The 12,465-nt window shown below is 34.2% G+C and overlaps 1 protein-coding gene across 1 annotated transcript in view; it reads left to right on the forward strand.

Annotated features, from left to right (window-relative positions):
- Positions 1-10,643, forward strand: part of LOC131033451 (probable aspartyl aminopeptidase) — a 77,977-nt gene extending 67,334 nt beyond the window's left edge. Inside the window, exons 2-5 of the mRNA XM_057964678.2 lie at positions 8,426-8,602; positions 9,513-9,590; positions 9,796-9,936; positions 10,287-10,643. Of these exons, the coding sequence (XP_057820661.2) occupies positions 8,483-8,602; positions 9,513-9,590; positions 9,796-9,936; positions 10,287-10,508 (561 nt within the window). The 5' untranslated portion in view covers positions 8,426-8,482 and the 3' untranslated portion in view covers positions 10,509-10,643. The remainder of the gene's footprint in view (positions 1-8,425; positions 8,603-9,512; positions 9,591-9,795; positions 9,937-10,286) is intronic.
- The last annotated feature ends 1,822 nt before the right edge of the window (positions 10,644-12,465 follow it).

A 12,465-nucleotide genomic window follows, 5' to 3' on the forward strand; every position in this document is an offset into this window, starting at 1 on the left:
TGGATGTTTGAAACCATTTGGATGAGTTAGGGAAGTCTCTTACCTTTCATTTGAATCATCCGGACTGGTCACAAACCCTGCCAACACCTAGGGTTTCACTATAAAAATGCCCTTAATCTGACATTTTCACCAAAGGACCAAACAACCTGTGGGAAAATGTTAGAGGGGCCATTGTACCATAAGATTTTGGTGTTGGTTTGCAAGGAGGCTCCAAGCCTGAAGAGATTGAATTGACCCTAGGCGGTCATCTCTATGTGACCGCTTGAACTGAAGAAGTGAAAATCACTTGCAGTAGACAAAGAAGATGGGATCAAGTCCTGAAACCTTAGATTTGGTTGTTTGACACCTTACCCCACCTTGCAGAAGTGTTGGTTTAGTCTGGGGACTAATACAAGGGGTACTTGATTTGGAAATTAGGCCTAATTGGCTTAATTAGGTTTGGAAGGACAGTAAGGATATAGACCTTTCAAACTTGGGGTTAGGGTCTAAGCTTTTGGGGAATTGTGTAACTTGATAAAGGGTATCTAAATCTGCCCTTAGCTTGTCTTTTCCGTCGAAAGTTTATTAAGTTGTGTGTGGAGAACTCAATCGATAGGGCTACTAGACAAATAGCACAGTTGTGAGACTAGTACCTTGGTACCAGAAGATTGTCTGCCATTCACACAAGGGTAGAGTTTTTTCATCCCACCGGTACCGAAAGATGCTAATCCTTTATGGATCCGGTCACACAAATTGTTGTGTGAGTTGAGAACTCGGTAGGTGTGTTGTTTGACACCTTGAACAAACAAAACAACTTGATTTGGACATAGTAGTTGTGGGTGAGAGAAGGTTATCACCTAGTTTGTTGCCTGGCTCTGCATCAATAAGCCTTTACAAATGAAGATATTGAACCTTATATAAAGAGCTCATTTACAATGAATGGTTAGGATTAAATCTCCATCAATGTCTAGGATTTTACAATGAAACCCTAATTAGGGTTTGTTACAACAAACTCTCCTTAGCCAATGAGAAAATTACATTCAAACAGTGTGGACCAATAGATATCAGGGGAAGGTGCCTCGGAGTTTGTGCCATCCCTCACGAGTCAGGTACATTGCATCTAGACCTGCTGATGTGATTACTAGCATTATCACATCACATGCACTGAGTCTATCCAGAACATAAAGTCGATTGTTCGCATTGTAAACCTTGGAGTTTCCTTATTTGATCATATGCTAAAGCATATGAGGTTTCTTTGTTTAAGAGAGGATAGAATACTTGGTGTTTTATTCTGTGTTTGAGGTGTCCAAAAAAACACATCAACAATGACAAGAAGAGTTGACCTCGAATTTCACCTTGTTTTGCAATGTTGAGTGGGTTTTAGTGATATGCCTACAATGTAGAGCAGATCACATCTCTTCATGCATTTTGTTGTAGGATTCAGACTTAAGTATGCATTGTAGAGCGGATATTGAGGGTAGTCTTGCAATGTTTGGAGGAATTGCAAGATGAACATGCAATTTTAAGAGGGTGTGCAAGGTTGCAATGCAACGTTAATCAAAATTGCAAGGTTGACATGCAATGTTGAGTGAAATTGCAAAGTTGATGTGTAATGTGAAGTGAAATTGCAAAGTTGACATACAATATGTAGTGAAATTGCAAATTTGACAATTAATGTGAAGTGAAATTGCAAAGTTGACATGCAATGTAAGTGAAAAATTTTCACTTAGGTTTTGCAACTTCACATTTTTGCTTTGCCATTTTGCATAATGTATCTCATGAATTTTGGAGTTCATTGCAAATTTAAACGACTTCTCTCTTCGTTCACATCACTTACACACTTTTGTGCAATGATTTTTTCACTTTCAAACTTCAACCTTTGCACCATCAAAATTTCATAGCTTTCACTCTCGCAATGATTTCACTTTCACAAACTCGATTTTGCAATAAATTTTCTTTCAATGTTTCTCATAATTTCATTTCCCAACACATATTTCAGACTTGACTAAAGGAAACTCTAGTCACTCTAAAGCTGGAGACTCTAAAACTACTGCCAAATCTAAGCAAAATTAAGAAAACAACTAAGACTAACAACTAAATTAGCCAACACAACAATATTGAAGTCTCAATTCCCTCTAACCTCTTGCTCTAGATTGTCCATTTTGTTCCTTATTTCGGTCAAGAGGTTTAGGATTCAATCCAACTTGTCAATTTTTTCATTACTTGGACTATGGCCGTTATTCTTGTTTTGCGCCATGTTTACTCACTAGGTGAACCATGAACCAAAGACTCACATCTTAGCATAGTAGATGCAAGGCCCTAGAGTTTAACCTAGGTTCTCTTATACCAAATGTAAACAAGTAGGCAAATATAAAACTCGTATTCCACAATTTGCACCATATAATCAATAATATAATGTAAAGAGAGAATTATATCATATTCATTTACATAATTCATCTCATCATGAGGAAATATTACAATAATTGAGACTACAAGGTCTAATACATCAATAAGTATAATGTGACTATAAGATACTAAAGTCTCTGGTTGCCATGAATCCTTACTTCATCTACAAATTATTAGACAAGAATATGATAGACACTTTTCCACCCAACCACAAAGCAAAAGATCCCCTAGTGCTCTTCCATTGAAGAGATCCTGACCCTACATGAGGTACCTAGCAACATGATATATGATATATCTAACATTCACACCTAGAAAAAGCTATGCATCTAATATCATGTTATGGCAGAGAGTAAGAAACACAATCATTTAAAAAATGATTTCAAAGAGTTTTGGCCAAAGCGTCTTTTTAAGTTCCACAATAAATGTAAGCAAGAAATAAATATCATACAATAGTAGTGCAAAGTGGTGTAACTAAACAAAATCTAGCAAGGAAGATAAGCATCAAACTAAAGCATCTCTTCCTCTCCTCTCCTTGTTTTAAATTTTTGCTTTGCTTCTTTCCTAGAAATAGTAATGAGGATTCAAAAACTTAAGAAATGTTTACGGGAAAAAAGTCCAAAGCTTAACCATGATTTTTTTCTATGATCTGAAAAAAGCCAATAAAGTTTGAATTATTGTTTTTTTTGGGCGGGGGGGCATCCCTTGCCCTCCCCATCTTGGGAATTGTTTTTTGGGGGATGCATCCCTATGGAACTATGTACATTGAGGACATGGGGATAAGTAAGAAATGTTCCCCCCTTTGGTCCACAATTTTTCCCAATTTTAGTAAACATTTTGGGTATGCCCCCCAAAAAAATTATATACATTACTAAATGCTAGGGGACAGCTAACCATCCCCTACAACCAAAAGTCACAATTATTTTAAAAAATAAAGGGATGTGGGGGCCCACAAGGACCCCACATCCCTTTACACAATATCTGAACCGAAAACTTAGACTAACATCTAAATTACCCCCAATAAAAGCTCAATTATTCCATTTTACAACTTTTGAAAAGGAAAAGAAAGAAAGAGAACTATGAGGAAAGAAGGGAACAAGAGTGATCAGAGGGCAAGAGAGCACCAAATCTACACCATTTAAGTTGACTACGTATTTTTCATTTTTTAGAAAATTTAGTTTGTATTTATTTTTTCAAGCTTTCAAACACTTTAGGAGGGCTTTTTTCATTTGCTTTTGTTTTATGTTTGCACTTGCAATTATCATTTTGAATTTTTAACAAAAAAAAAACAATTAGTAGTAGTGTTGGACGTTCTTCTAGGAGTGGAAGTTTTGTAGGGACAGTTAGTTCAAATAACCCATTTGAATGCCTTTTGAACTCTGCAAAGCTTAGGTAAAAGTCCCATGTAATCCCCCAAAAACCTCTTTTACAGTTTGCGCAAGACATAAAAAAATTAGAGGGGAGTAGAGTATGATTGTGTCATTTGTACAAAAAAGACTTTAGTTAGAGGGGAGTAGAGTATGGTTGTGTCATTTGTACAAAAAAGACTTTAGGGACAGCTACACAAAGGTTTACTCTAATCTTTTAGTTATAAGTATTAAGTATAACTAGACATGGGTTAAAAGGGTGTGAAAAAATAACCTTAGCTGAGAAGGTTGAGTGACTAAGTTACATATTAAGAGGGCAATGCAAGAAATAGGGGAATTTTGATAGAGTTGACATAGTCTAGTGTGCTATTGCGTACCCAATCCGTGGATGTTGATAGTCAAAGAGGAAATTTGAGGGCCACTAGTGTTGCAGGCATGTTTGATATGCAATCATGAGAAATGCCCAAGTCATCCATTGCCAAAAAAATCTATGCTAATGCATACCATTTCATGTGGCACGTTCTCCATACTTTAAACAAATGCTTAAAGATGCAATTTTTGTTGGTCCTTCATTTTTCCTCCCTAGAGAACATAAGATACACACTTTTCCCCTTGATAAAGAGTATTTCTAGCTACGTATAGTGATGGCTGCTCTATCGTCATGGATGGGTTGATCAATATTAGACATGAGTCACTTGTCAACGTCATTGTCACATGTCTAGCTAACTCGTATTCTCTTAAAACTATTGATTGTTCAAGAAAGAGAAAGGATGCAAACTTCCAATTCTAGATTTTTGAAGGAATTCATAGCAAAGGTTGGGCAACCTAATATTGTACAAGTAGTAATTGATTTAACGTGTGTATGAAAGTTAGCTGGCTTGATGGTGTACGGAATGTCCCCATTTGGGATTTTCCTTTATTTTATCCTGAAACAACAATTCCAACTTAAGATGAGAACTGTAATACAATATTTACCCAAACTGAAGACATTTTATTATGATATTTAACTTAAAAGTTTTAAGAATAATTCAACAGATAAGACTTATCTTGGTAACTTTTTCTGATCTGTATACTTGAGATATATATATCTCAATATTATACAGTGCTGCTCTCAACTGAGCCTTCAGATTAGTATCATAATCAAATATATTCTTCACAACTTATGCTATAGTTCTCCCTTTCAACGTGGCCTTCAAAGCTAGGTAATGACTATAAGTCTTCTCTCTCAATAGTCTGCTATAAACTCATTGTATGTCCTCCTTTCTAGTTCTGTTATAATATCATATATATATATGTATGTATGTATGTATGTATGTAATGGTATATTTCTGATATATATGTCTCATACTCTTCTCATCAAATCTGCAACCCACCTTCTCATCCTCTTCTTATCCAACCAGCAATCTACTTATTAATGGCCTTTGGTGTATATGTTTGATTGTCTTTAGAAATATGCAATGAGGTGGTGTTCTTCCTGGGTATTATCTATAAGTAAAGGCAACCGATTTATGCCAAATGTGGATGAAATGTGTTCTATATGCAACCAGTTTAATGACTCCAGGTCAATTCGCTCAGACTGAACAATCCGAATAGGTTATAAACGAGATACCTAAAACTCCTTGTAGCCTTTCCTGATATATCGATATCCATATGCTGTGTTCTTTCTTTAATCGCTTATAATGACAGTACAATGTTGCTACTTCTAATTGGAATCGTATGAATTTGTATCGATAGGTATTGCTGGCAGCAATATGTTTGCTCTGTAGTTGAGGCAAAAAGATAATATCGCTAAGAATGATATGTTGTTGTTCCAGATTAATTTTATATGCTTGCAAATTTATAATCAATGGTGCTGTTTCTGAACTGTAACATTATCCTTGCAACCTATAATGCCTAATGGCAGATGCTCAATGTGAAACTGATTCAAATGTCGGTACCCGATTCTTGGCTCTGGTCTATATGCTTGGCTAAAGTGATGCAACGAATATACGTTCTCCAGAAGATTAAACTGATTCCTCAATGAATCGATGGATGCCCCAAAGACAATGCTCACATAAGAGCAGACCCGTAAGGATACAAAGAAGAATTAAATACCAAAATCCCGTGATTGCTGAAGTGAGATTGAACTTCATCTTATATCCCCAAAATCAAAAGGGTGGCAGCCTTTGGAGTTGATGAGTCACCTCTCTTCCTAATCGAATCCCTTCATAACAATCATTTGTTGTTGATTAGATCTCATTGCTTAATTATTGCCTTTATAATCCTTTCATATGCAATGTCTGATTATCATAATCAATGTTTATTTATATCGTGCCTGTTCTTTAATACGTCAACTTCAAAAATAATACCTTGATTCATAAATGAGAGTCAGAGTCCTTTTAATCCATGACTCTATGATAATAGATCGCTGCCCCTAATCCTTTTCATAATTATTTGGCATTGATTAGATTGCCTTAATCGATATCTGATTATCATAAATCACTGTCTGTTGTGAGGAGACAACCTCTGACAGCAGCAGTTTATTTATATTTAATTTAATAATTAACTTTATTTAGGATGATTTAATAATACAGTATTTATATTATTTTTCAATAATGTATTATTATAATTTGTTATTTTGTCAATCATCTAATATTGTAAAATTTATATTATTATTTGATAAATATGAAATTAATATTAATTATATAGTTCATTCTATTCATTTATTGGGTTATATATATATATATATTAATTGTATTATTATTTATTTTTAAATTCTATTTTATAGCAGCATCAGCGTGTTTTGATTGTTTAGATGGGGACATCACAGTGTAGGATGCTTACAAGCACATTTTTTGGACAACTTGTGTTAAAAAATTGAATAATACTTTGAAAGACTTTGGGAAGATATATTGGGTGAAGGTAGTGGTAGTAGAAGCTAGATATGTATGCATGTTCATTCGCAACCATCACACCTCACTTGATTTAGTTTGGACCTTTTCAAAGAAAGAATTCCTCAAACTCGTGTATAGTAGATATGCTAGCTATTTCATTTTGTTGGAGAGGATGCTTAAGGTGCAAGGGCCTCTATAGTTAATGATGATTAATCCATAGGGGTAGATTGCTGGAGGCAAGCATGGCTAAAAAAAAGTGTGAAACAAAAAATCCTTGATGATGATTGGTGTCCACAATGAGGTAAGAAATTGCTGAAGTAATTATTAGATTTGTATTTTAGTATTAGATTGTTAAGTTCATTATTACATTTCTAATTTTATTGTTTCTAAGTTCTAACTTCTAAAATATTTTCATGTTTTGCAAATATGTTTGCTCCTTCATTTTACTTTTTGTGTGGATCACAGAATATGTTGATATAGACTTTGGACCTGTTTTAGAGAGATTTATGAGACATTTGATAGCATTCTTGGGTAGATGAAACAAGCCATTCATAGTGGAGACTATGATTTTGAATTTTATGATGACCATATTAGGCTCTTTTGTGATGTGCCATGGAACACTATGAATAGCCCATTTTATAGGGCAACCAACGCTCTAAATCTCAAATGGCACTAGAGTTGAAGATACTTGCCAATCATCTTCTTTCATAGTTTGTCAGTTCGTTGGCTGTAGAGAAGAATTGGTTTATATATAGCTTCATCCAATCAATCAAGAGGAATAGGCTTACCTCTTTATGATTAGAGAAGCTATGTGGCCATTCATAATGCCTTGTAGCTTTAGGACCAAAAAAATTTTGAGTAGCATTAGACTTCAATTGCATATCGGGATGTTGATCCCAACAATATCACATAGGTTTACAAGGATGAGGCACAAAAGGGATCGGTTGGGGTTCCATTGGATGATGTAACCCTTCATAGAGGTAGTGACCCAAACTCAAACTCTGATTTTGATGTAATGATACCTTATGCTAATTACGGACAACTATATATTTTCTATGTTTTTGTCATTTTGTAGTTGAAACTTGCAGCCTTTGGACATGTTATAATTTCTATATAATATATATGCACATTGACAATGAAAGCAATTAAATTTTGCTAATTTGTTTGTTGACTCTAATATCGAATATCAATTCAACCTTAATTTTATGTATTAAGGTTCTATATATATTTATATATATATATAAGATGAATGTCTTATCAATCTTATCATATAAATATTTGAATTTTTCCATATTTTCTAGTAGCTGTCCCTTGCCATCCCTAAAAAATGGCCTTAAAAAAAACCCATCTTGGAAATGCACCCACTTGTCCACTGCCATCCTTGTATCAGAAACTTGACTGAACATACTATTTTTTAGATTAACATTATCTAGCAACTTCAGAGCGTTAAATACTTTTAGGATTTATAAATTTTCCTTATCTTCTTTATTGAGTCCTAGTATTAAATTCTCTAGTAGTAGAATATTTGTGTTTATGAATGTAATATGCAATTTTGTTATAAGTGTAAAATTTGCCTTTCATGTTTGCTTCATGTTGTTTGCTGAATTTTTCATATTAGGAAATGAATTTTGAGATGATGCATATAAAGGTCTTTATGTGTGGTCATTCATTCTCAAATTTTGGTTTTATGTTAGTGTGTTTAAATATTTTTCATATTGCTGGAGAAAAAATTAGACAATCTTACTTTTTTTGTATAAATTAATCTTGAAAATTGATCAAGAGTCATCATTTCTGTTATGCCAGGCATTGCTTGATGCAACAGCATCTGAAGAATCACTTCAAGATGAGACTGGAGTAAGGATGGTAGCTTTATTTGATCATGAAGAAGTGGGTTCTGACTCTGCACAAGGTGCGGGTTCTCCTGTCATGTTGGATGCTCTCTCAAGAGTAACCTCTTCTTTGAGTGGTTATGCTTCTAAGGTAATTTCAAATTTGCCTTTATACTATAATTGCTTCAGAAATGATCTCTATTGTGTGATGAAAGTGTTTTTATGTTAGTAGTGAATTAGAGTAAGGCTTATTCAAATGAACATTCTCTATCATCAACTGCAGTTAGCATCAATTGGTGTATCCTCACTAATTTACATGATTTTTCTGACTCACGTTGCTTAGTGTGGGTGGCCGTTTGAGATTCTTCTCAACACTACAAATAATAGCAGAGATACTATCAGATGAATTAGATATTGTTCTTTTAGCAAGAATGGCTTACATATCTTCACTAATTTACATGATTTTTCTGACTCACGGCGGTCAGTGTAGCTGGGTGTTTGAGATTCTTCCTATGCTACAAAGAATGACTGAAGTAACATTGGACGAATTAGATATTGTTCCTATACCCAAAGTTTAGCAAGAATTGCTTACATTGATATTTAAATCTAGTTTTCCTATTGGGAAATATTTTCTCATAGTTATAACTGTGCTAGATTCTATTTTTTTTGTGTAATATTTTTTTCCTATTTTACAATGCACTTTCAGGCATCACTTTCCCAACACTACAAATAATGGTAGAGATAATATTACATGAATTAGATATTGTTCTTATACCCAAATTTTAGCAAAAGTGGCTTACATATTCTCAGTAATTTACATGGTTTTTCTGACACACGGCTTTTGATGTGGGTGGGTGTTTGAGATTCTTCACAACGCTACAAATAATGGCAGAGATAATATTAGACAAATCAGATATTGTTCCTATACCCAAATTTTAGCAAGAATGGCTTACATTGATAAATCTAGTTTTCCTATTGGAAAACATTTTCTCATAGTTGTGACTGCTGGATTATATTTTTTTTATGTATTAGACTTTTCTTATTTTACAATGCACTTTCAGGCATCACTTGAGCAAGTGATCCAGAGAAGCTTTCTAGTATCTGCTGACATGGCACACTGCTTGCATCCAAATTACACGGTATGCATTTTAAGCTCAATTCCTCAACTACATGGCACATTATATTATGTGCACAGTGAGACCATTATATGTAAAACTTGGGATACTCATAAATAAATTAGTTTTATTCTTGCTTGGTCTGAATCTTTAAATTTTTTTTGGATCAAAACTTAAGCTGGGGTCGTAAGCCCTCTGGTTTCTTATAATCTATTATAAATGTTCTCAGGAAAAACATGAAGAAAACCATCAACCCAAGATGCACAATGGCCTTGTCATAAAACATAATGCAAATCAACGTTATGCAACTAATGCTGTGACATCATTTATTTTCCGAGAAATTGGAAAGAAGCACAGGCTTCCTGTACAGGTTAGTACAAGAGAGATTAAATATGCTTGATCAAGTTTTCATATAGAACAGATGCTGTCTTGTTTCAGAAAAACTATATTGTGGTGTATAGAATATTGTGTTGAGCTGCTCATTGCTAAAGATTTTGCCTGATGAATTGTGTTAACAATGCGAGATGAACCAATGCATCCGTCATTAAGAAGAAACAGACTTTTTAGTATTTTATATCTCTCATAGATTTTTTGTTCATAAGCATGTGCTTTTATGGCCTAGGTATGAGGCAACATAATTCTTTGCTTGGGTTTACAAACGAAGCTTACATTTACTCTTAATGTGTTGCCTCAAGTGATAGTTATATTACTAATGTACAGGATTTTGTGGTTCGAAATGATATGCCGTGCGGATCTACCATAGGTCCAATTTTGGCGAGTGGAGTGGGCATTCGTACAGTAGATGTTGGGGCACCACAGTTGTCAATGCATAGCATACGAGAGATGTGTGGGGTCGATGATGTAATTTATTCTTATCAGCACCTGAAAGCATATTTCGAGGAGTTTACAAAGCTTGATTCTCAAATCCAGATTGATTTCTAATTTTATGCTATAGCTTGATGTAAAAATATTCTCCAATTTAATGCTGATGTCCATGCTGGGGGAAGGATCATAAGTTAACTCCACTTAACGCATGAATTTTAAGTATCTATCTTATTATGGAGGGTTTGACTGTTATTCTCGATGTTAGATTTGCATTATGGCTTTACATGTTATTCTCATGTGAGAATTTTGAATTCATAGATCTGCATTTCTAATTCTATTTATCATATTTATGGAAATATAAGAGATTAGGTACTAGGTAGATTTTAAGGTTATTATTATCTTGTATTGTTTGTTCTACTTTCAATTTAGCATATACATATATTATGGCTTAAAATGTTTATAATAATAATTGTTGGTGTTGGAAATAAGCCACACCCGGACCGACGATGGACTGGTCCAAGAGGGGCCAGTAGCTCAGTGGTAGAGCACTCAAACAGCGTATGGAAGGTCCTAGGTTCGAGTCCTAGCTGGTCCATGTCTCAACATGGTATCAGAGCCAAGTCCAGGCTAGGAGCCCCAAGCACACGAGAGGTGTGGCTTAAGGGGGGTGTTGGTGTTGGAAATAAGCCACACCCGGACTGACGATGGACTGGTCCAAGAGGGGCCAGAAGCTCAGTGGTAGAGCACTCCAGCAGCATATGGAAGGTCCTAGGTTTGAGTCCTAGCTGGTCCATGTCTCAACAATAATAATAATAATAAAATTGAATTAAATTAAATAAAGTCAATTTATTGATTTGACAATTGTGAAGTTACACATATCAATTTTCTAACACTACTTCCCATGTTTTTGGAAAAATAAAAGTTTAGGTATTAGATCATGGGATTGAATTAGGCTCCTTACTACCTCATATTGTTGGATCTATTCTCCATATAGCATACATAGAAGCTACAATTTAAACCTATCTAATTTTGCAGTCCATTACAATTGTTGTGAAAATTGCATACCTTGCACTTTTCTCCTTTCTTTTTGGCTTGCTTTGATCAAATTATCTATAGTGCAATGATTAATGTAAAGTGACATTTTTGAACACAAAGTTAGCAAATAACGTATACCTACTTGATTCTATATGCACGCTTCACAAAAGATCTGTTATATCCCCAATCCACCCATTCATTAGCCTAGGTTAAATCTATGGATGCGGGATAGAGGACCCAAAACTTGGCAAACTCAATTAAATTTGAGCTTTTGTCAGCTCTCTCTAACTAGTTATTATGAGCTCATTTGAGTGTAAAAGTTGTTAACTTGTGTATTAGGGTTTTGTATTTAAAGATAGTTTAATTAATTTACATCTATTTGAGAGTTCTTATACACATAAAGAACATGTTTAAAACATCATCATTAAATCAACAACTTAGTTATCATTGTACATGTTTTACCTATTTGCTTTGATCTTTGTTTTGTACCATTGACTTTGTAATAGGGGCTTGACCAAAGAAGAACATTCTTGGTAAATGATGTCCATTGATACCACCCTTTTGTAGATGTACATATATTAAAAATCAAGGTGAATAGATTCTTAACGTTGGAATCATTGTAACTCAAGTTTAAATCTTTGCATGGGGTTAAGATCTAAAAAATAGAGGTTCATTTTGCAACTACAAAAGTGAACCATAGCATCAAAGAAAACATTTATTGATGCAAAGGTGTTTGTTTGACATCCCCCAAGGTCTTGGTAGAATGACTTCTAACATCTTGCACATCAAGATCTATTTAGCTTTGAGTTAAGTATTGTCATTTTTTAATTTCATTTTTGTATATTTATTTTAGTACCAATCCCAATTCATTAAATAATATATATAGTTATGGGATTATCTTGCTTGAATATTGATTTTCCTTTTCATTTTAGCAAATTGGTTTGGTCTTGCACCCTTTTAAATTTTGGCTTTATGGTTTTATTTTTGGTTTTTTAGATTTTCTTTTTAAATACAAGATATTTTTTGAGACCACTAATAG

Source organism: Cryptomeria japonica, chromosome 4, assembly GCF_030272615.1.
Source record: "Cryptomeria japonica chromosome 4, Sugi_1.0, whole genome shotgun sequence".
In the NCBI taxonomy this organism is placed as follows: domain Eukaryota; kingdom Viridiplantae; phylum Streptophyta; class Pinopsida; order Cupressales; family Cupressaceae; genus Cryptomeria; species Cryptomeria japonica.